Here is a 24,949-nt window from a genome sequence, read left to right on the forward strand (position 1 = left end):
TGGTTCACTGCTTTGGCCCTTGCCCCCTTCCCTGCCCCCTCCTCCTCTCCCCTCCCCTTCCCTCCCCTTCCCTCCCCTCCCTTCTCTTCAGTCCATTCACAAGGCAATGTTTTCTGCCTCTGTCTTGCAAATGGTGGAACCCCTGGGGTTCTGTCCCCTGCGTACTTCTCCCCTCCTTATTCTCCAACTCTTCCTGCGCAAGCACATCCTGGGACCATTTCCCCTGAACTCTGGGCGTGCTTCGCGGCCTTCCGAACTCAGAGACTCCGAATGCAATTTAGCCTTTCATGAGCGCCTGGCTACCGCCACCTTCCCCCAAACTGCCACTTTCCGGAGACTTCTGTTAACAGGTATGATGGGGCACTTTTAATAACTACTACTAATAGCATGCTCGCTGTGTGCCTGCAAGATAACTTACTTAGAGCTCTTGTTTATTGTGTTGCTCACTGTCAGAATACAGCTCTCAACAGGGCAGGGATTGGCACCGCTTCGCTCACTGCCAGTCTGGAATGAATGAGTGAGCACTACACGGTCACAGGAATCATAGCTAATGTTCCCTGTGCACCGGCACTGAAACACAAGGGGGCTTCTGGAAGTTCATAGGAAAATTCCACTGTTTTTTAAATTCACCCTTGCCCCTTCCCCTTATGTATTTCACATCTTTATCTTCTGTATTCTCTGGACCCCACATGCAAATGTGACCGGGCACTTGAAGACAACAACATTTTCATGTGAATGGCTGTATTTTTACATAGCATTAGACAATTCACACGCATTTTGTTTCAGCTCATTCACTGCCATCCCCCCAAGCTAACTTCACTTATCTCACTTCCTCTCTGCCTTTTTTTTCCCCCCTGTTTGCATTCTTCCTTCTTTCCCACCCTTCGGAATTTAGCCCTTGGCTAAAGGCTGCCCCCTTTGCCTCCAATGGTTGCTTATGCTAAGGTATGCCTACCGCCCAGGTGTTATTGTTTCCCTCAAGGATCTATTGTTTTGCTGAGAATTGAGTTCTGGGATAAGTTCCCATCCAGACCTCCGGGGTGGCTGAAGCGCACTGGGGGAGGTGAGGGAGTGGGAGGAAGGGATCTGCCAGTCTCCATCTGACCAGTGGGCCCGCCCTCCTTTACGGTAGGCTTCTAGGAGCCTTTTCAGAGGAGTCCTTAGGGGGAGCCAGTCACCAGCTAGTTCTGGTTTGGGGGCTGTGGAGGACCGCTGCTGCCATTTTGAATGAAGTGTTTTCCTGTGTTCTAGTGGTGTAGTGGTTAGGAATTGGGCTGCTAACTGCAAGGCCAGCAATTCGAAATCACAGCAGCCCCTCGGGAGAAAAACAGGGCTTTCTACTCCCATAAAGAGTTATAGTCTCAGAAACTCACAGGGCCGCTATGAGTCGGCATTGAGTTTAGTTTTGCATTGGTGTCTTTCCTCAGATGGAGAAAGTTCAATCATTGCACAAGCTTGAAGACCCCACTTACTACTCGTGTGACCCCTATTGACCTTGGTGTCCAGAGTGTATGATGGTCTTGACGCCCACACTTAGCAACTCATTTTCTCAAGCTTCTGTCAAAGATGTTTCCATCACTTTGCCCCCTGTATGGATCTATCCACAGCAGAGCTCATTTATACAAATAACCTCTCCCTCCAAGTTTCTCTCTCAGACGGTTCATGTCGTTGGCGCAGCTTCAGCAAATTCGGGACACCTGGGGTCCTCACCATACCCAGCCCCTCGTCCTGGTGGGCAACAAATGTGACCTTGTGACCCACGCCAGAGATGTTCACGGTGCTTCCCTGGGCCATCCTCACACAGTTCTTAGTTCAAGCCCACTGTGCAATCCATCTTCTCGAGGGGCTCTGGCTGTCTCTCTTTCGCTGCCTCCTTTTGCTGCTTTACCAAACATGAAGGGTGTCCTGCTCCAGGGGCTGGTCTCTCTTGAATGTCCGAAGTATGCAGGGTTGTGGCTATCGTAGCGTTTATCAAGCATTTCTCTTAGTCTTTCTCTTCTTTTTCTAACCTCTGTGTCATTGCCACACAGTACTTGGTTTCTCAGTCAGTGTCTGTGGGATTAGACTTGACAGTGAATTTAGGTTTTTTAAAGTTATAATGATGGTTAACAGACTACAGAATTCACTTTTATTTATTTGGTTTAGAATCAGTCTCCACATTCTAGAACCTAAATTCCTTGATGGTGGGCGGCGAGTACGGGGTGGCCCCATATGTCGGGTGCTAGCCACTGTGCCAGGTTGTTGTTCACAGACGTAGAAAGCCTCGTCTTTCTCCCTAGGAGCATCTGGTGATTTCGAATTGCTGACCTAGCTATTAGAAGCCCAATTCATTACCTCTACACCACCAGGGCTCCTAAGAAACCCTTCCTCCAGTTACTCTCTCTCTCTAGATTGACTTATCCGGGATTTCACATTAAAAACTCCTACATAGCAAAACCCCAGCCACAACAACAAAATAAAACAGGAAACGCCTCAATCCAAATGCAAGCAGAAAAGAATAAAAACTAGAACAACTTAAGAATGGGTCAAAGGGGAAAATGAATGATAAGAGAATACATTTAAACGTAAAGATATCTGCATTAATCCACTTTCCAGGGCACTCTGTCTTAGACTTAGGGGAAGGAATCCAGTCTTTTTTGTAGCCCTGCCCCCACAGAGTTTATCCTATAGAATTGGGTACAGAAACAATAGACCCCAGGAGTGCTTTCCACAGCCAATGAAATGATGAGCACTCACTCAGACTCACTGCTGCTGAGTTAATCCCGACTCCTAGCAACCCCATAGGACAAGGAGACCTCCTCCTGCGGGTGGCTGAGACTGTGGCTCTTTAGGTGAGTAGGAAAACCTGCCTTTCTCCCGAGGAGAACAGCTAATGGTTTCGAACGGCTGACTTTTACAAATGGCAGCCCAACTCGTAACCACTATGCCACCAGTTTCCCTGGCACACTAGGCACTTGATAATGCTTACTCCAAGACACCAAGCTCTCTATCCCCCACAGGTTACCGCACTTAATTTGTCCTCCCCTATCCTCACACTCGCTGTCCTTCTGTCTGCCCTTTCCCTTTGCAGGTCTGCTGTTCACGTCTCTTCCCTGAGCTGCCTGCTGGAAGCATGGCACTCTCCACAGATCCTAACATCTTTGACCTGGACCTGAACTCCCAGAAAACCCCTGAGACTGCAGCATCCCTCCAGAGTAGCCAGAAGCTGCCTGAGTACAAGGCAGTGGTTGTGGGTGCAAGTGGTGTGGGCAAGAGTGCCCTAACCATCCAACTGTACTACCAATGCTTTGTGGAGAACCATGACCCCACAATCCAGGATTCCTACTGGAAGGAAGTGGCCTTGGACAGTGGGGGCTGTGTCCTCAATGTGCTGGACACCTCGGGGCAGACAATTCATAGGTCCCTCCGTGGCCAGTGCGTGGCTGCCAGTGATGGTGTGTTAGGGGTCTTTGCGCTCGATGATCCCTCCTCTCTAGTCCAGCTTCAGCAAATTCGGGACACCTGGGGTCCTCACCACACCCAGCCCCTCGTCCTGGTGGGCAACAAATGTGACCTAGTGACCAACGCCAGAGATGTTCACAGTGCTGCCCTAGCCCTCGCTCAGAGATGGGGGACCCCCTACGTGGAGACTTCAGCCAAGACACGCCAAGGTATCGAGGAGGCCTTTTGTCTTCTTGTCCGTGAGATCCAGAAGGCCAAGGAAGCCAGAGCAAAGGAGGCCATGAAAGGAAATCACTGGAAGGCCATGTGCCACTGTGGCTGCTCAGTGTCTTGAAAGTATGGTCAAGAAAAGTGGACCTTCCTTCTGACCAGGGCATCCACTGTTCCTGGTGAGAAACAGGAGGGAGGTTTCCGTTGGGTGAGGTGGTTGGTTTGTTTTTTTTCTCACATAGGGTATAATGTTGGCTGCAGGGAGGTTTTCCTTTGGTGGGGTTTCCTTGTGTTTGTTTTTTTTTTCTCACGTGGGGTATAATGTTGCTTGTGTTTTGTCATGTTGAGAGATTTTGTGGAAAATTCAATAAATGGTGCTCACGGGTTTCAAAGTAGTCTCTGAGTCAAGTGTTATCTGAGTTGGGGGTTCAAAGTGGGTTATCAAATTAGGAGACTGTTTCACTTAAGAAATTTGGAGGCCGGGTGCTGCTTTGGGATGACAGGGATGTAGAAGTCAATAAGGTATGTAGATTGGACATTCTTTTTTTTTTTTTTTTAGATTGGACATTCTTGTGGAGAGTTGGGGGCGGGGAGTTCTTAAAAATATATACTCAAGAGCTCTGGTGAGTGGTTACTTGTTGGGCTGTGGTCTGCATGGTTGGCAGTTCAAAACCACCAGCAGCTCTGTGGGCTTTCTACTCCTGTCAACAGTTAGTCTCAGAAACCCACTGAGGGTCACTATGAGTCAGCATTGAAGAAATACAAACATGGAGCACTGAGCAGAATTGCTCCATAGGATGTCCCAGACGGTAGATCTTCTTGGGAGCAGACACAGCCTCACCTTTCTCCATCGGAATGACTGGTGAATTTGAACTGCCAACCTTTCCGTTAGCAAGCCAATGCTTAACCCAGGACCAATGTGCCACCAGGACCCATTTAACTAATCGAACCCATGTGGTAGAATAAGGGATAACAAAATCGTTCCATAGACAAGAAGGTCAATGACATAGGAACAAAACTAGGGACAGAGGGTAGTGCAAAGCCCGTGGCCACAAACCAGCTGTCCATCCAGAGGACATGAACTACCGATATCCTCAGTGACTCTATAGTGTATAACTCAAAATACTTTACAATGACAAATCAAGCTAAAAAAAAAAAACTTTCCTTCCTACCTTGACAAGTATGCTGTCTAATGACCTGGCCATCCCGGGTCTAGTCTCAACTCCTCAGAATTCCTTGACGGAATGTGCCTGTGGGAGAGGACTGTCCCTGGACTTCTGCCTATCCCGCTTCTCTCTTCCCGCCCAGGGAGCTTGGGCCTCTGGAAGACACTGTTGATAGGACCAAAGTTATGGTTCCCTTTCGCAGTGGAGAAGCCTAACCTGGGTGGATGGGGTGTAAGGTTGTTTCTGAAGTGGGGGACCCAGAGCAGCAGGAGTCCTGGCCTGGGTCTATAAAGGCAGTCACCACAATCCAGCTCATCAGCCCCCCTCACCCCGCGACACTGCCACAGACAGACGAGCACAAAACTGCTTCATATCATATTTATTCTGGGGCCAGTTGATAGGGATCTTGAGATTAGGGGGCAGCAAACAGACAGACAGTAGCTGGGGTCTCAGCGTGCTGAGTAGAAGCAGTCTGAGCGTCAGAGGTGAGGTGGGTAGTCCTGGGTCACAGGGCTCCTGGGATTCCAGCATTACTCAGGGTGCCAGGAGACGTCGCCCGGGCGCCTGGGGCGCGGGAGTCTCCAGGCGTTTCACCCGCAACAGTGCACCCAGAACGCCCTCAGGTGGCCCCTCAGGGCCCAGATCCTGGTCTGCTGCACGGCGGATGCGGCGAGGGGCTGCCACGGTCTCAAGGTCCGGGGTTCCCGTGAGGAGCCGTCCCAGTAAGTACCTACAGTGGGAGGAGAGTGGAATGCAGAGAGGCCTTATGTCCAGGAGACCCTGCCCCAGGCCCTGGGGACCCTGCTGTCCTCACACAGGCATCCCCAACCCAATGCCTGCCGGGGACAAGTGGCCGTGCCTTCCATTCAAGAAATCCCGCCACCCACCCACAGAACCTCCATTCCACCCCCAACACTGGCCCCTAAAGCAAGTAGCTGTGTTCCCGCATCCTCCTGGACCCAGGACCCCACTCCCTCCTAGGCTCTTTAGGTCCCTGCTAACATCCTCCCGGGACCGGGCACAGGCGGCGCCGCCGCCGCCCTCCACTTGCCCAAGTACCTCAGCAGCTCGGGATCCACATCCGGGGTGTCATCGCCGGCGTCCTCGGCGTCCGGGCCCGCAGGGCCATCGTCGTAGGCCGGGGGCCGAGTTCTGAGCACAGACGCGGGGGCGGGGGCGGGGGCCAGCTGGGCGGCTAGGGCGGCGGGGTCCAGGCGGGCGCGAAGCAGGGCGCGCGCGAGCTGCGCGGCGGGGGCGTCAGGGTCGTCGTCCAGGCTCAGCGCCGCGGCGTCCGCCGCCCGAGGGGCGCCCCAGAGCCGCAGCAGCTGCGCCAGGACTCGAGCTTGCTGGTCCTCCGCCTCCTGCGCCTCGGCGCGCGCCCGCTCCTGCCTTTCGGCCTCCAGCAGGTGGGCCAGCGCCCGCGCCAGCTCCTGCATCGCCCCCGCCGCCTCCCCCCGGGGCAGTGCCCGACGGAAGCGGCGGGGAGCGCCACTCTCAGCTATGGCCGGCAATGGGGCGCCCAGGCCGCGGGGCTCCTACAGAAACAAAAGGTGGGGGTGGGGGGTAAAGTGGGCCGTCAGTGTCCCTTCAGCCAAGGACTCAAGGACCTGGAATAATGCAGATACCACTAAAGGCACCCTTGGATTGCCCACGTATACCCAGACACCTCCAAGGTCACTGGAGACCTCCAAATAGCCTCGGACGCATTTACTCACTGCCATTAAGTTGATTCCAAGGCCTGGTGGCGTCATGGTTATGCGTTGGGCTTCAGTCCTCCCCGTGGTCAACCATTCGAAACCACCAGCAGCTCCACGGGAAACGCCTGCGCTTTCTACTCCCATCAACAGTTACGGTCTCGGAAAGCCACAGGGCGTTGCTCTGAGTCAGCATTGACTGGATGGCTGTTGTTTTTAATAGGGCAGGGTAGACTTGCCCCTGTGGGTTTTCAAGACTGTAACTCAGGGGGGTCGAAAGCTTCATCTTTCTCGCTGAGCACCTGGTGGTTTCGAACTGCTGACTTGATGGTTAGCAGCCCAATCAATGTGTAACCCAAACTCTAGACCCTCAAGTGACTCCCAGAGCTTGCCCCAGGGGCCCTGGAGACATTCAGTTACTTCAAGGGCTTCTGTGGATCCCTAAAGTCTCCCAGAAATCTCTTTGTGACTCTCTAAGGGGTTCAGGGCCTCTACCCCTCAGAAACAACACCAAGCACTGCTGTCAGGTGGGTGCTGATTCATAGTGACCCGGGCCCCCAGAAACTCCAAATACCTCTGTGGACCCTCCAGACCCCGGTTCAGCTTCCCAAATCCTTCAGACACTAGTAATTCTGAGTTATCCCAAATATCCCTAGGGAGCATCAGACAGTTAAGGGCCCCCAGCAGATCTCTTCAGATGTTCCAGTCACCTCCTGGTGACTCCCAGGACCACTTCAGACTCCCTGAAACTGCCAGACATCCCAAAGGCCCCCTCAAAAAACCCCTGCAACTGCATTGCCATTGAGCCAATGCAACTCATCCAGAGTTGAACTCCCTTGTATGTTTCTGAGACTGTAACTGGTAAGGGGAGTAGGAAGCCTTGTCTTTCTTTCTCCAGGACCTCTTTTTATTTTCCCACTGCCATGAAGTTGATGCCAACTCTAGAGACAGCACATGACAAGGCATAGCTGCCCCTGCCAGTTTCCAAGACTGGCTAGTGGTTTCGAAACTGCAGACCTTAGGGATTGCAGCCCAACACGTAATCACAATACCACCAGGGCTCCACAATGACTTCCTAGTGAGTTATTGTTTTTTTAATGGAAAAATTCCATATATTTTGTTTATCTCTCTCTATATATATTTTTTTCCTCCTAGTAAGTCTTGGAGCCCTGGTGGCATAATGTTTACACATTGCACTGTAATCTGCAAGGTCAGCAATTCTAAGCCACCAGCCCACTCTGCAAGAGAAGGATGAGGCTTTCTACTTCTGTAAAGATTTGCCATCTCGGCCACCCCCATGGGCAGTTCTGTCCTGTCCTGTGGAGTTGCTATGAATCTGAAGCAGCTCAATGGCAAGTGAGTTTGCAGTTTTATACTTTTCCACAAATATATTTTTTACAAATGTATTTCTTTATTAGTTTATGTAGTGTTTTCTATTTGATTAATTTTGATTTTCCAATATATGATTACATTATTTACAAATAGTGGAAATTTTACTCCTTTCCTTCTCCAAATTTTGTACTTCTAGCTTCTTGCATCATGAGTACATACCCCACTACCCTCCCCCACCCAGGGCTACTCCAAAAAAGTATATTGTAGATTAATGTAGAAAATATGAGGGGCTTCAAAAATCAGTGGACAAATTTTAGTTTCTTTTCATTACACACACACACAGACAGGCGCACACACACCCCACACACAAACTTGGATGGCTGGGGGATATACAGTAATATAGAAAAGCCTATAGTTGTGATACTTTGTGATACACTGCCACTCCTCTGGGTGTTTTTATAAGCAAATTCAAATACAGGCTCCTACTGTCCTTTGTTTTACCCCAAAGGCAGTGGACTATTCTACTTCATGCCTGGAGCTCTATATGTCAGGGTATCGAAAGCATCCTGTGTATAGATGTCTAGCAGTCTATTTAACCAATCTTCAAGTGGTAGATACTTAGGGTGCTTCTTCTCCTTTACATTGTTGGAATTAATAAGCTGACTCATCGATTATTTAGCATGGGTGCAGGTTTATCTGCAGGATTAATTATTCAGGGATGAATTTTCAGTTCAGACAGTTTCAATAAAATGTCATTGAGTTTTTAAAAAGTCATTAAGTTTAAAGAAATATAATCATACTACCAAATATGAGTAAGAAGCAAGAGTTGACCATGAAGATTTGAAAAAGAAATAGATCATCTAGAAATATACTTGAAATGAAAATCAGTGGACATATTAAACAGCAGATTTGACACCGCTAAAGAAAGTAATAGAATTGAACAGATCTTTGAAACTGATATACCCATACGCATGCTGACACTGGTTCTAGGACAGACTCACTGGATGGCCATGAGACAGGATGGGATGCTCTGGTAAATGACATAGGAATAACACATTCACCAAATTGGGGAGGAAATGGAGAGGAAAAGAGAAATTATTCGGACTACCTTAAAGTTAAGAATTTCTTTTTAATCTCAAAACAGCATAAAAAGAATAAAAAGTAAAATCACAGGGTGGGACAGAAACACACAAAATCAATACCCAGAATATACAACCAACACCTAAAAAGCAACAACAGAAAAAAAAACCAACAACCACCCGAATTTAAAAGTGGACAAAAATTCCTGTTCAAGGATTTTACCCAAAAGGGGGGCGGGGAGAAATGGGTAATGAATATATGGAATGTCATAATCAGAGAAATGAATATTGTAACCCTGATGAAATCCTCTGCACCGCTACATTCCCCCCAATTGGGAAAAATCAGTCACCTGTTGACATAGATGGGGGGGAATATTACTGATGGGAACCAGACCCAAATTCATTAAAGGTTACCACAAGGCTATTCATAAAAGCAGATGAAGAGAGAAAAACCTGGACAAATCGCCAATGTCCACTGACAGGAGGATGTGTAGATTGATGGCAGCAATGCCTGTGGGAAAGTATTCAGCAATAAACAAAGGCTTTGCAGCTAATGCACTTCAATACAGATGAAGCTCACAAAGGATGATGTAAAGCCCCAAAGGGAGGAGCACGTTGAGGAATTCCACTGCTGCCTCCCAGAGACCACCCTATATGCCAGTGGCTTCCCAGTCACCCCCGGTGAGTCCCAGGAGCCCAGTTTCTGGTACGATTCCATTTCTAGGATGTTCAAAGTTGGGAAAGCTAAATGATATATTTAGAGATATATACGATGAGGTTTCAAAAAGTTCACAGAAAAATAGAATTAAAAGACAATGGAATTTTCTCACACGTTTTTGAAGCCCCCTTGGATATGTGAAAGGGGCCCTGGTGGCGTAGTGGTTACGTGTGGGGCTTCGATCTGCAAGGTTGGCAGTTGGAAGCCACCCGCAGCTCCATGGAAGATAGAGTGAGTTTTCCATTCCCTAAAACAGTTACAGTCTCAGAAATCCAGAGGGAGTCACTATGAATCAGCATTGACTCGATGGCAATGAGATGTATGTGAGAGGCTACAAAAAATAGTAAAGGACCAAAAAGCAAAGAGGCAGGATTATGATTATGGAGACAGAGGGATTGCCATGGAAAGGCACACAGGACTTCCTTAAGCTCTTTCTTGGCTCGCTGGGAGGTGCAGAGAGGGGATTATTTTTTATCATTATTCTTTACGTCTTGTACATATTTCAAATAAACTACATTTAATTATATAAAAATATATAATTTTCAAAAACAGCCCCCAGTAAGCACAGCGTGACGCATGCACACGGGTTGGCAGGTTTTGAGAAGTCATGCAGGCGGCCCAACCCGGCTATAGCCACATACAAGCAACTGCACATGCTCACCCAGACAGCAGCTCATGCAGTTACAAAAGCCAAGTCACCCAGGTGCATTGGCATGCGCCCCCTTCAAAGCACAATGCAGCACCAAGACATCATGGCTCCTCTCCCTGAAGCCGCAGCCTCACGGACAGACACAATATGTCTCCAGCACTGGGTTCAAGGTCACCCAAATGGAATGTGCGTAAGGGGAGGCGAAGACCACTCCCTCCCAAGCCAGCATAAAGTCTCGCTGCTTCCTACACACCAGCACACAGACAGACACGCCCATACGCCATAGCAGTACACATCCAAGGTTCACCAAGGCACACACAGTGTCGCTGAGAAGGAACCCCTTGGACCGACCAACAGTCACCCAAACAAAGAAGCACTAGCGCATCTCACATTCTATACGCTCAGACGCCCAGGGACCCCTCTGCAGGGACACGCGGGAGCTGTCGCATGCAAGGCCACGCACTTACAAGGACACGACGCACCCCTGTCATCGCATCCCGTGCACACCTTCCCTCACCCGCCCCATCCCACTGGCAGCTCGACTGGCATCGGGTAGAGTACCGCTGCGGACCCAGCCCGCCCACCATAGCCCTGCAGCAGAAACGGCCCTGGGCGCGCGGGCACTGCCTGGGCACAGACTGGGGGGCTGGACTCCGGGTCCCCCTTGCCAGTCTGTCCACACGTCCCAGGAGCTGGTCCTGCTAGGGTGAATGAAGCAGGTGGCACCGACCCTAGCTGGTCCATAGCATCCTCCTCCCTGCCCCCGCCCGCCCCAGGATGGGGCCGCACCTTTACCGGCCTCGCGCCAAGAGCAGGGAGTGGCCGTAGTAGACCCAACAGCAGCAGCACCAAGAGGCCTACGCCCCCGGCCCGCGGCCCGCAGAGCAGCGGCGACCCCGCCATGCTGCCCCAGCGAGCCGGGCTCCGGACGGGCGGACTGGCTGGCAACTGCGTGGCACCTGGGCTAACCAGCAAGGCTGGGGTCCTCTGCGGCTGCGCGCTCCCAGGAACCGTGCCCTCTCCTACCCATCCCCTGTCGCCACTCCACGCAGGCGCAGCTTCCAGTCTCTGGCAGCCCCTCCATCCCGCCGGTCGCCATGGAGATGCCCTAAGGGCAAGGTGAAGAGATGGAGCCTGCCTTGGCGGTTGCCATGGCAGTAGGAAGGCAGTTGCCAGGGCAACAGATTTTGCTGTTACCATAGTAGTCACACAGGAAATAAATGTTTCCACAGCGGTAGTGCAGTCTTCTCCCTCCTTAGAGGAAAAAAACCCCATATTCATTGCCAGCGAGTCGATTCCGACTCACAACAACCCCATAGGACAGAGTAGATGTGCCCCTGTGCATTTCCCACCAAGAGGTGATTGCGACCTGCTGACCTTGTAGTTAGCAGCCCAACCAACGTGTAACCCCTAGGGCTCCTACTTCTTTGAAGAAGAGGCATGCATCTATTGCTTCCTTTGTTGAATAAACAATTAAGGACCCTCACATGACAAGGAACCAAGGATAACCTGTAGGAGCTAAGAGCAATCTGGCCGAAAATCAGCCAGGACTGGAAGCCCTCAGTCCCACAACAGGTCTGAATTCTGTCCATGACCTGACTGGGTGTAGAAGCGCTTACCCCCACAGTTAAGACTCAGATGAGACTGCTCCTTGTGGGACTCTGAGCAGAAGATCCAGTTAAGCCATTCCCTGGCTTCTGACCCACAGAAAGCAGTATGAGCGTGATAATAAATGGGTGTTGTTTTAAATTCTTAATTTTATTGTAATATTCTTTCAAGATCAAAACAAGCAGTCATCTCAGTGAGGTGTCAACTAAGTCCACGGACTGAAAAGAAGCACGCTAGACTGTGTGATGCACGGATTGTAAATAATCCACATCTCAAGCATCAGAGCTTAACTTGTGAACACCTGGTTTGCAGAAGACTATGGATGACCAAAATCCATTTTCAGTGTCCACACATGAATCGAGGTTTTATCTGTTTTACTTTGTCTTGGTAGGTTTGGGTTTTTTTTTTTTAATTCTTGCTAGTTTTGATTGTGTTTTAAAAGTCTTTTCTGGCTTCTTCTCCGAGAAAACACCAAATGGTGGATGACGCCGGTGCAGCGGGAGGACCTGGAGGCCTGGGGGCCCGGGAGCCAGAGCTCGCGGCCTGGGGTCCTGGGGTCGGGGCATGGACAAGGCCGTGGAGCTCGCGGGGGCGGGGGCGGGGGGGGGGGCAAAGCCGAAGACAAGGACTGGCTCCCTGTCACCAAGCTGGGTCGTCTGGTCAAGGACATGAAGATCAAGTCCCTGGAGGAGATCTATCTGTTCTCCCTGCCCATCAAGGAGTCTGAGATCATTGACTTCCCCCTGGGGATGGCCCAAGGACGAGGTCCTAAAGATCATGCCTGTGCAGAAGCAGACCCGCGCCGGCCAGGGCACCAGGCTCAAGGCCTTCGTTGCCATCGGGGACTACAATGGGCACGTTGGCCTGGGTGTCAAGTGCTCCAAGGAAGTCGCCACCGCCATCCAAGGGGCCATCATCCTGGCCAAGCTGTCCATTGTCCCCGTGCGGCGAGGCTACTGGGGCAACAAGATCGGCAAGCCCCACACGGTTCCCTGCAAGGTGACCGGCCGCTGTGGGTCTATGCTGGTGGGACTCATCCCTGCCCCCAGGGGGGCACTGGCAGAGTCTCAGCCCCTGTGCCCAAGAAACTGCTGATGATGGCAGGGATTGATGACTGCTACACGTCGGCTAGGGGCTGCACAGCCACCCTGGGCAACTTCGCCAAAGCCACCTTTGATGCCATCTCTAAGTAAGACCCACAGTTATCTTGCCCCTGACCCCTGGAAAGAGACAGTGTTCACCAAGTCTCCCTACCAGGCATTCACTGACCATCTTGTGAAGACCCGCAGAGTCTCCGTGCAGAGGACCCAGGCTCCAGCTGTGGCTACCACATAGTCAATTTTATACAAAATGTCATAAAGTGAATTGAGCCTGAAAAAAAAAAGTCTTTTCTGTATCTGAAATCCAGGATATGTAAATCTATAGAGACATGAATGGTTCCTTGGAGGCTTGGCAGGGGAGGTTGGGGGAAAATGGGGAGCTAATAACGACGAATATAAAAATGAAGAAAATGTTCTACAACTCATTGTGCTGATGATAACTGTACAACTCTTCTAGATGTTATTGAACTATTGAATTATATGATATGTGAGTTATATGCCAATAAAACTGCTGAGGAAAAAAACCAAATCTACTGCCATGAAATCTATTCCAACTCATAGTATACACAGCAATTAAAAAACAAAAAACACCTAATATAACCCACTGCTACCAAGTTAACTCTAACTTATGATGACCCTATAGGACACAGTGGAACTGTCCCATAGGGTTATCAAAGCTGTAAATCTTTTTTTCTAAATCATTTTATTGGGGGCTCACACAATTCTCATCACAATCCATACATACATCCACATCATTCTCAAACATTTGCTTTCTACTTGAGCACTTGACATCAGCTCCTCATTTTCCCCCTCCCTCCCTACTCCCCCTCCCTCATGAACCCTTCATAATTCATAAATTATTATTGTTTTGTCATATTTTACATTGTCCGACGTCTCCCTTCACCCACTTTTCTGTTGTCCATCGCCCAGGGAGGAGGTTATATGTAGATCCTTGTAATCGGTTTCCCCTTTCTAACCCACCTTCCCTCCACCCTCCCAGTATCGCCACTCACATCACTGATCCTGAACGGATCATCCGCCCTGGATTCCCTGTGTTTCCAGTTACTATTTGTACCAGTGGACATCCTCTGGTCTAGCCTGATTTGTAAGGTAGAATTGGAATCATGAGAGTGGTGGGGAGGAAGTATTTAAGAACTAGAGGAAAGTTGTATGTTTCATCGTTGCTACCCTGCACCCTGATGGACTCATCTCCTCCCCAGGACCCTTCCATAAGGGGATGTCCAGTTGCCTAGAGATGGGCTTTGGGTCTCTACTCTGCACTCACTCTCATTTACAATGATCAAAGCTGTGATCTTTATATCAAAGAGTAATTGTTTTTTTAAACATTTTATTAGGGACTCATACAACTCTTAGCACAATCCATACATATACATACATCAATTGTATAAAGCACATCTGTACATTTTTTGCCCTAATCATTTTCAAAGCATTTGCTCTCCACTTAAGCCCTTTGCATCAAGTCCTCTTTTTTCCCCCTCCCTCCCAGCTCCCCCCTCCCTCATGAGCCCTTGATAATTTATAAATTATTATTTTGTCATATCTTGCCCTGTTCAGCTTCTCCCTTCACCCCCTTTTCTGTTGTCTGTCCCCCAGGGAGGAGGTCACATGCAGGTCCTTGTAATCGGTTCCCTCTTTCCAACCCACTCACCCTCTACCCTCCCAGTATCGCCCCTCACACCCCTGGTCCTGAAGGTATCATCTGCTCTGGATTCCCTGTGCCTCCAGCCCCCATATGCACCAGTGTACAACCTCTGCCCTATCCAGTCCTGCAAGGTAGAATTCGGACCATGGTAGTTGGGTGAGGGGGGGAGAGTAATTGTATATGAATAAACATCCCAACGCAGTCCAGTTCAAGTCCATTAGTGTGATATTAACCCATATGCCTGACACTAGTCCACTGGTACAATGACTCTACGTTGTCTTCCATCGTATTTTTATGCTTCGTTTTTTTATGCTTCATGCATCATTCAATATTTTGCCCGTAGAAGATTTCAATTTTGGAACTTGAGGCTTGAATGTTTTCTTGAGTTCTTTCAGTTTAAGATATGCTTAGTGTGTTATTTCTTTTTTGTTTTCTAACCCTAGGCCTTTGCACATTTCATCATAATATTTTACTTTGTTTTCTCGAGCTGCCCTTTGAATTTTACTGGTCAGCTCTGTTCATTTCTTCCATTTGCTTTAGTTACTCTACAATTAAAAGTAAGCTTCAAAGTCTCTTCTGATGTCCACTTTGATCTTTTCTTTCTTCACTGTCTTTTTAATGACCTATTGATTTCTTCCTGAATGCTGTTCTTGACGTCATCCCACGGCTCATCGGGTCTGCTGTCATTAGTGTTCAATGCAGCAAATCTCTTCTTGAGATGCTCTGGAAATTCAGGTGGAAGAGACTCACAGTCGCATTTTGGCTCTTGTGGATTTGTTTTTGTTTGCTTGTTTTTCATTATTCTTTTTTCTTTGTGGATTTGTTTTAATTTTCTTCAATTTCAACCTGAACTTACATATAAGCAATTGATGATCTCTTCCAAACAGTCAACCCTGGCCTGGTTTTAGCTGTTTTAGCATCTCTATCGTCTCGTCCCACAAATGTAATTAATTTGATTTCTGCATATTCCATCTGGAGAAGTCCATGTATATAATCACCATTTGTGTTGTTGAAAAATTTGCTATGAAGAAGTCATTGGTCTTATAAAATTTTATGACGCAATCTCTAGCTTCATTTCTATCACTAAGTTCATATTTTCCAACTACTGTTCCTTCCTCTTTGTTTCCAACTTTTGCATTCCAGTAGCCAATAATTATCAATGCATCTTGATCGCATGTTTATTCTTCAACTTCTTCATGACTAGCTTTTGTGACAGGTGCATAAATTTTAATAATAGGTAAACAAGTGGCCATCTAGCTCAGAAGCAACAAAACCCACGTGGAAAAAGCACACCGGTCTCTGTGGTCATGAGATGTCGAAGGGATCAGTTATCAGGCATCATCAGAACAAAAAATCATATCATTATGAATGAGGGGGAGTGCAGAGTGGGGATCCAAGACTTATCTGTGGGCAACTAGACATCCCCTTACAGAAGGGTCGTGGGGAAGAGAAGAGCCAATGAGGGTGCAGGGTAGCAACGATGAAACATATAACTTTCCTCCAGTTCCTAAATGCTTCCCCCCCACCCCCCCACTACCATGATCTCAATTCTACCTTACAAATCTGGCTCGACCAGAGGATGTACACTGGTACAGATAGGAACTGGAAACACAGGGAATCTAGGACAGATGATCCCTTCAGGAACAGTGGTAAGAGTGGTGATACCAGGCGGGAGGGAGGGTGGTGTGGAAAGGAGGGGGAACCGATTACAAGGATCTACATATAACCTCCTCCCTGGGGGACGGACAACAGAGAAGTGGGTGAAGGGAGACATCGGACAGTGTAAGATATAACAAAATAATAATTTATAAATTACCAAGGGTTCATGAGGGAGGGGGGAGCAGGGAGGGAGGGGAAAAATGAGGAGCTGATGCCAGGGCCTTAAGTGGAGAGTAAACGTTTTGAGAATGATGAGGGCAATGAATGTACAAATGTGCTTTACACAATTGATGTATGTATGGATTGTGATGAGTTGTATGAGCCCCTGATAAAATGATTTTAAAAAAGAGCTATAAGAACCCCCAAGAAAATAATTTTTTAATTTGATAAAACAAACTTAATAATAGTTGTATTGATTGGATTTCCTTGAATGCAGATAGACGCAGTCCGATCACAGGCAGCATCATACTTCAAGATGGGCCGTGGAATGTCCTTTTTGACAATGAATGCAATGCAAGTCTCTTGATCGTTCCATGGCCAGCATAGCATATAACTGCCTGATTCCAAAAGGGCGCATACCGGTCCATTTCAGCTCACTAATGCCTAGAATATTGATTTTTATGTGTTCCATTTCAGTTGTGATGATTTCCAGTTTTCCTAGATTCATTCTTAGTACAAGTTCCGATTGCTAATAGATGGCAGCTGTTCATCTTCTTTTGAATCATGCTCCGTCAACAAGCGAAAGTCCCGAAGGCTTTCCTCTGTCCATGTTAGGCTGGTGGACCCTACTTTAAGAAGGCAACCCTTGCTCAGTCATATTTTGAGTGCCTTCTGAGCTGACGGGCTCAGCTTCTGGCACGGCCTTGGACAGTGGTCTGCTTCTTTTCATGACGTTTTCAGTATCTGACAAAGTTTCAATTCTGCCTATAAGGTCAATTCCTCAGAGGTAGACAGTCTGTTCCTTCTTCGTCGTCTGGTCTTAGTCCGGAAGCCCTGCTGACACCTGCTCACTCTGCGGGACCCCGCTGGCATTCAAAATACCGGCGATGTCGCTTCCAGCCTCACAGCCACACACAAGCCACCACAGAACGACAGACTGACGGACAAGTGGTGTCTGGGTGTTATGTTTAGTAAACTGTTTATTCATGTCTGGTGCTCAGTTCTGATCGGTTATTTGTGTTTTTCTTTCCAATTTTAGTATATGTGCTGCCGAAGCGAGCACGATTTGTGTTTTTCTTATTAAGGTGTTGTAATTTTCTCTAATTTCTGAAATGAGCGCTTTAATTATCATTGCCAAACATTTTTCTCAATTTATGAGTTGTCTTTCTACTCTTTTCATGAAGTCCTTTGTTTTTGGTTTTTCTCCCTGCCTCATGAGTTCTTTGGCTGTATGATGGGGTGCCCGAAACAAAGCAGGAAAAAGCTCCACTGGGTGAGCACGGGACAACTCGCTCTGAGTTAGTGCGCCCAGGGCCTCGCCTGAGAAGATTCTCTGGTCACAGTGAATTTTATTGCAAAAATTGTTCGGTTAAAACCGCTATTTTTGTGATGGCTGATTTAAGAGAACAGCATTTGGCTATGAAATTTTGTTTCCTGCGTGGGAAAAATGCTGCATAGTCTGTTGTGATATTGAACACAGCTTACATAGGACAACACTATGGGGAAAACGCAAGCATTTTCACGTTTCAATAAGGTGAAATGTCAATTGATGAAAAACCTTGTTCTGCATATCCATCAACTTCCTGAACAGAAAATGTCGACTGAAAATGTCGCCACACAGTGCATTTGGAGTTCCTTTCACCAGGCCACACTGTTAATCAAGCTTTCTATTTAGAGGTTCTGATTGCATAACTGTGTGACAAAAAGGGCCTGATTTGTGTCAGCAGAGTGGGGACTGATTTTGTCACCAGGAAAATGCACCTGCTCACACAGCCATCTCAGTGTGCCAGTTTTGGGCGGAAAAAACCACCACCAACAAAACCCACATGTCTCTCTTGCCTCATGCACCTTACTCACCTGACCTCCTGTCATGTGACTTATTTTTGTTTCTACAAGTGCAGAGGGACATGAAAGGACAGGGATTTGAAGACACAGAAGAGGTGAAGAAAAAAACCCAAGGGAGGTGCTGTCAGCCATCCAAACAGATGAGTTTGAAAAATGTTTCCAAGAATGGAATCACAGATTTGACAAATGTATTAAGTGTATTGGAGAGTACTTTGAAGGTGATAAGGTTGTTTTGTAAAATTATTTAAATACATAGCTTTGGGAGGGAAATTATGGTGGGGGTTTTTGGTACCTTTTTTTTGCCAAAACCAGGGTACCCTTTCAGATATAAATGTGTTCTTAGAAGGTCTCAGTCAGCTATTTTGTATGTCAGGTAGGGTACTTATGCTTTAATTTAGAGCCTTTAAGTTTGTCCCTATTTTAGTTCTGGGCTTTATATTAAGGTCTTTAATCCATCTTTTATGTATTTTTACAGAAGGATTTACACACAATTTTTACAGAAGATTTGTATATTTGGGTGGAAGAAAACCTAAATAAGTAGCATGATCATTTTTTTCATGAATCAGATGATTTAAATTTTAATCTTTAAACTTCCCCACATAGAGAGATCTACAGCTTTCTTTTCTTCCCAAACTCTCTATATGACCATATCTGTGTACATTCCACTCAACTGTGCCACTTTGGGCATGTGAACAGAGACTGGCTGCTGCTTCTGAACCATGATGTTGTTTTGATATTTGTCTCTGCAACGAACAGCCCTCTCGAGTTGAACATATTGAGGAGTCAAGGATGGGTAGGTGGTGTGGCACTAACCTACCCCAAGCATAGGGTGGGAAACTCTTATAGACTGTGTCTCCTGTCAAGATCTTGGTGTCCAGGAGGTTGAGTCTCCAGTTTTCCGGGAGTGCAGATCTGAATGAGAGAGAAGAGAAATATTCGTGATACTTCACCTCCTCTGCCTCCTGAGCTGTATTCACTGACTGTATATTAGAGCAGGGCCCAGGGTTTCTTAGATCCATGCCTTCAGGGGACAAGACAACAGTCAAACTATGTCTGTTTAGAACCTGGGTCTGTGGGCAGCTGTGATTCAAATGCTCCCATGCTAATTACCATCCCCATGCAGGTTCACCTAATTTGCACTCTGGTAGGGCTGGCTGATTCTCCCAACCTTCCCCACCCCCTACCCCCACGCTGAGAAAGAGCTGTCACAGACCTCCCTGGGACCAGGACCAGCCTCAAGAGCCCCAGCTGGACACTGAGAGGGAGCCTTCAGTTGGTTTGAATCACTCCTGTGTGCTGGTTATGCAGTGTCTCTTTCAACCCTGGAGTTCAGGGAACGTATGCATTTTTCTCGCTGGAATTTAATCACAGGGACCCTTTCACCCCTCCCCAACACAGACTCTACCCACCCCCAGGAATGTTGGAGGAGGAGGTTTTCCTCTCCTTTGTGGTGCTAGTGCCTGGGCAGGTGTGGAGACAATGACCAGTGCACCTGGTCTCCTCTCCTCGCTAAGCTCCGGAGGATGGGGGAGGAGCTGCTCCACAGGTGTCCATGGCATTCATTGGGTCCTTGGCCTGAATTCCCCCCTGAAATACAAGGCTGTAATTGGCAGAGGTTTCTGTTCTTACTTATGAGGAAGTTTAAAACTCAGATTCTTGAATCCTATCTGCCTTTTTTTTTAAGTTGTATTTGAAGAAGGCTTTAGAGTGTCTTTTACGTGGTTATATGTCTTTTTAACCTCCCTGCCATTTTAACTACTTTTAAGAGTAAAAATTCAGTGACATTAATTACATCGGACCCTTATGGAATCACCACTATTTCAATTGTTTTCATCACTTCAAACTCAGCACTTACAAAGCAATCACTCCCCATTTATCCCATTACTTCACCACCACCACCCCTCTTCCCCATTCTGACTTAAAGGAGCTCTCGTGGAGTAATGATTGTATGTTGTTGGGCTACTAACCACAAGGCCAGCAGTTTGAAACCACCAGCTACTCCTAAAGAGAAAGATGAGGCTTTCCCTTCCAGTAAAGAGTTACAGTCCTTGCCAGGCTATCAAAAGATATTAAAGGTTTGAAGTTAAACAAGCAGCCATCCAGCAGGGAAGCATATAAGGCCACATGGAAGAAGCACACCAGCCTATGTGATCATGAGGTGTCCATGGGATCAGATATCGAGTATCAAAAGATGCAGAACAAACAATCATATCGATGCAAAAGAGGAGGATTGGAGTAGAGACCCAAAGCCCATCTGTAGACTTGGACACCCCCCACAGAAGGGTTACAAGGAAGGGACAATTCAACCAGAGTGCAGTGTAGTAGCACTGATGAAACACACATCATTCCACTAGTTCCTGAATGCTTCCTCCCCACCACTACCATGACCCAGTTCTACCTTACAGATTTGGCTAGATCGCAGTACACACATTGGTGCAGATAAGAGCTCTCAACACATGAATTCAGGACAGAGAAAACCCTCAGGAACAGTAGTGGGAGTAGCAATATCATGAGGGTAGATGGAAGGTGGAGTGAGGGGAAAGGGGAAAAGGGGGAAACCCATCACAAGGTTGGATATATAGCCCACCTCCCAGGGGGACAGATAACAGAAATGTGGGTGAAAGGAGACAAGGGACAGTGTAAGACACGAAATAAGAACAATAATATATAATTGATCAAGGAATCACAAGGGTGGGAGGGTGGGGGGGGCAAGATTTGCTGATCCCAATGGCTCAAGTAGAGAGAAAATGTTTTGAAAATGTTGATGGCAACATATGTACAAGTGTGCTTAATATAATTGAATAATGGATTGCTATAAGATTCATAAACCCCCCCAATAAATGATTAATAAAAAAGAGTTCCAGTCTCAGCAACCCAGAGTGGCAGTCCCACCCTGTCCTAGAGGGTCACCAAGGGTCTGGCAGTGAGTTCTCAGTGAGTTATTCTGACTTAGGGTGACCCCCATGTGTGTGCCACAGAGTTTTCTTTTTCAATTTAAAAAACAAAGAGGTTTTTTTGAAAATATATAAATCATTTTATTTCATCACCTCTAGTTCTTAAAAACTTCTCCCCACCACCCCCACTATCATGACCCCAATTCTACCTTACATATCCAGCTGGACCGGAGGATGTACACTGGCACAGATAGAAACTGGAAATACAGGGAATCCAGGACAGATGAACCCCTGGGGATCAGTGTTGAGAGTGGCGATAGTTGGAGGGTGGAGGGAGAAAGAGGGAACAGATGACAATGTCTACATGTAACCTCCTCCCTGGAAGACAGGCAGTGGAGAACTGGGTGAGGGAAATGTCAGATCGTGTAAGATATGATAAAATAATAATTATCAAGGGTTCAGGGGAGGGCAGAGCAGGGAGGGAGGGGGAAAATAAGCTGATACCAAGGGCTCAAGTAGAAAGCAGGTGTTTTGAGCATAATGATGGCAACATATGTACGAATGTGCTGGACACAAATGATGTATGTACCGATTGTGAAAAGAGTTGTATGAGCCCCTAATAAAATGATTAAAAAATCATTTTATTGGGTGCTCTTACAGCTTTTATAACAATCCATATATCCATTGTGTCAAGCACATTTGTACATTTGTTGCCCTCATCCTCTCGAACCATTTTTTTTTCTACTTGAGCCCTTGGTATCAGCTCCTCTTTTTTTCCCCTCCACCCCCACCATCCCACCCTCGTGAACCCTTGATAAATGATAAATTATTATTATTTTCGTGTCTTACATAGTCTGCTGTCTCCCTTCGCTCACCTTTCTGTTGTTCATCCCCATGTGTGTGTGTGTGTGTGTGTGTGTGTGTGTGTGTGTGTGTGTGTGAGATGTTGATCACAGTGATTGGTTCTCCCTTCCTCCCCCTTCTCCGCCTACATTCCCCCTACCCTCATGGTATTGCTACTCCAATTACTTACTGTTCCTGAGGGGTTTCTCTGTCTTGGATTCCCTGTGTCCAGAGTGTGTATCGGTACCAGTGAACACGTTCCTGTGTAGCCGGATTCAAACAAACAGCTCTATTGACCTATAATTCACATAACATAAAATTCAATAGTTTAATTCTATTTTAAAATTTTGTGCAAACATCATCACAATCAGTTCTAGACAATTTTCTTGATTGTTGTATCCATTATTATTAGCTCCCCATTTTCCCCTAACCTCCCCTGCCAGAACACTAGGAAACTATTAAGCTACTTATTGCCTCCATAGATTTACCTATCCTGGATTTTATATAAAGGAGGTCATACAAAAACGACAACAACAAAGTTCAACACAGAAAATCCTCATTCCAAAAGAGAGTAGGAAATGATAAAAACAGAATGACTTAAGAATCAAAAGGGAAAATAAATGACAGATATTAAATTGTAAGCCCTGGTGGCGTTGGAGTTAGGCATCAAGCTGTGATCTGAAATGCAGCAGTTTCCAACAACCAGCAGCTTCACCAGAGAAAGACCGGGCTTTCTGCTCCTTTAAACAGTTGCAGGCTCAGAAATCCACAGGGCCTCGCTATGAGTCAGCATGGATTCAATGGCAGGGAGAGTGAGATGCTCTTTAATGGCTAAAGCAAATGGGAAAAAATTATGAAGTCCAAGAACGGAACATAAAAGTTCAAAGGCAGCTCAAGAAGACAAAGGCAAATGTTATCATGAAATGTCCAAAGACATAGAAAACGAGCAAGCCAAAAGGAAGAACTAGAGATCAGATTCAAGCCTGATATTGAAAAATTACAGGAGCAAAATATTCAATGACACAGGAAGCACCAAGAGACGATGGGAAGCAGGCCTTTGTCTTTTTCAGTTCAGAAGCAGCATCACTCCTGTGCCGGCAGGGCACGCATGCGAGCGCCCTCTCCCCCTTTTCAGTTAGGAGCTCGCTGGCTCTTTGGGCTGTTCTGTTTCTTTAGGTTCTCTTTGTTTTCTCTCTCTCTTTTTTCAACAGCCATTTTCCACGTGGCTTCTCGTGCTTCCCCCGAAGCAGCCGTTTCCAGTCATGAACTCTCCCCTGCTCCTGCCAGGCGGCTTTCCAGGCGGCTTTCCAGGCGGCTTTCCCTTTCCCTCCTAAAAGTCACTTGGATTACAAACGTGCTTCTGCTGTGTGAACTCTCTCAGCACGGAGAAGCAAGAACTGAAGTAAATCACCCCCGAAACCTAACATTTGTACCGATTCCAAAGAAAGATGACCCAACAGAATGCTCAAATTAGAGAACAATAGCATAAATGTCATATGCAAGTACAATTCTGCTGCAGATCACCCTGAAATGGTTGCAGCCATACGTTCACAGAGAGCTGCCGGATTCCTAAGAGGCCAGGTACAAGGAAGATCATTGCTGATAGAGATGGATATTGGCTGAAAACAGAGAATACCGGAAAGATGTCTACTTGTGTTTTACTGACTCTGCTGAATCATTTGACTGTGGATCAGAAACAAACTACGGATAGTCTTGCGAAGAAGGTGAATTCCAGAACACAATTGTGCTCATGCAGAACTGTATGTGGCTCAAGAGGTGCGAACGCAACAAGAATTTAAAATCAAGAAAGACATGCACCAGGGTTGCATCCTCTAACCAAATGTATTCAGTCTGTATGCTGAGCAGATCATTAGAGAAGCAAGCCTATAGGAAGAAGGAGGCATCGGAATCGAAAGAAGGCTTATCAACAACCTTCCATACGCAGGGGACACAACCTTGCTTGCTGCAAGTGAGGCTTGCGGCCTTCAGTGTGGATTGCAACTCAACGTAAGGAACACCAGAATCCTCATAACTGGACCATCATGATACACGGAGCAAGGGTTGCTGTCAAGGATTTCGTCTGGCTGGGCTCCACAGTCAATGCTCATGGATGCACCGGTCAAGATCAAAGGGAGCAAAGCAATTGGTAAAGCTGACTGCTGCACAAATTCTGTTTGCAGTATTGAAAAGTAAGGATGCTACTTTGAAGACTAAGATGCTCTTGACCCAGACGATGGTATATATTTTAGCATTTGGGGGCATATAATTCACATATCATAAAATTCAGTAGTTCAATCATATTTAGAAGAGCTGTCCAATCATCACCACAATCAGTTTTAGGACATTTCATTTTTCCTTGTACTCCTTGTTATTATTTCTTCCTCTCCCCCAAGCTCCCCTATTTCTCCCCAAGGAACCATTAATCCAGTTAGTGTCTCTATAGATTTACCTCTCCTGGAGTTCATAGATAGAAAAACCTACCAAACAAAAAAGTAACAGCAATAACAAAATAAAACAGAAAAAAAACCTCAATTGGGAAAAATAAAAAGCAAACATTAAAAACTAGAACAAATTTTAAAAAATCATTTTAATGGGAGCTCATACAACTCTTATCACAATCCATACATACATCAATTGTGTAAAGCACATTTGTACATTCATTACTCTCATCATTCTGAAAACATTTGCTCTCCACTTAAGCTCCAGGCATCAGCTCCTCATCTTCTCCTCCCTCCCCGCTCCCCTCTCCCTCATGAACCCTTGATAATCTATAAATTATTATTTTGTCATATCTTGCCCTATTCAACATCTCCCTGCACCCACTTCTCTGCTGTCCATCCCCCAGGGAGGAGGTTATATGTAGATCCTTGTAATCAGTTCCCCCTTTCC

At 46.9% G+C, this 24,949-nt stretch overlaps 2 protein-coding genes and 1 pseudogene across 2 annotated transcripts; 2 read left to right on the top strand and 1 right to left on the bottom strand.

Annotated features, from left to right (window-relative positions):
- Positions 1 to 1,662: 1,662 nt before the first annotated feature.
- ERAS (ES cell expressed Ras) lies at positions 1,663 to 3,775 on the top strand. The gene is given in 3 exon segments (XM_075538369.1): positions 1,663 to 1,731; positions 3,000 to 3,069; positions 3,072 to 3,775. Coding segments are annotated over 3 exon segments (843 nt in total).
- A 1,423-nt stretch (positions 3,776 to 5,198) lies between these two features.
- On the bottom strand, positions 5,199 to 11,263 carry PCSK1N (proprotein convertase subtilisin/kexin type 1 inhibitor). Its single transcript, XM_075539246.1, has 3 exons — positions 11,079 to 11,263; positions 5,877 to 6,352; positions 5,199 to 5,547 (listed from the first exon to the last, which is right to left on the bottom strand). Exons 1-3 carry the CDS (start codon positions 11,190 to 11,192, stop codon positions 5,352 to 5,354), a joined length of 786 nt encoding a protein of 261 aa, XP_075395361.1. The 5' UTR covers positions 11,193 to 11,263; the 3' UTR covers positions 5,199 to 5,351.
- Positions 11,264 to 12,372: 1,109 nt separating this feature from the next.
- On the top strand, positions 12,373 to 13,232 carry LOC142434234 (small ribosomal subunit protein uS5 pseudogene; annotated as a pseudogene).
- Positions 13,233 to 24,949: the final 11,717 nt, after the last annotated feature.

This window comes from Tenrec ecaudatus, chromosome X (genome assembly GCF_050624435.1).
Source record: "Tenrec ecaudatus isolate mTenEca1 chromosome X, mTenEca1.hap1, whole genome shotgun sequence".
NCBI lineage: Eukaryota > Metazoa > Chordata > Mammalia > Afrosoricida > Tenrecidae > Tenrec > Tenrec ecaudatus.

Coding starts and splice junctions, on each gene's coding strand:
- PCSK1N (XM_075539246.1), bottom strand. CDS start 11,192: ATGGCGGGGTCGCCGCTGCTCTGCGGGCCGCGGGCCGGGGGCGTAGGC. Junction 6,353..11,078: donor TTGGCGCGAGGCCGGTAAAG/GTGCGGCCCCAT, acceptor TTGTTTCTGTAG/GAGCCCCGCGGCCTGGGCGC. Junction 5,548..5,876: donor GTGGATCCCGAGCTGCTGAG/GTACTTGGGCAA, acceptor CTCCCACTGTAG/GTACTTACTGGGACGGCTCC.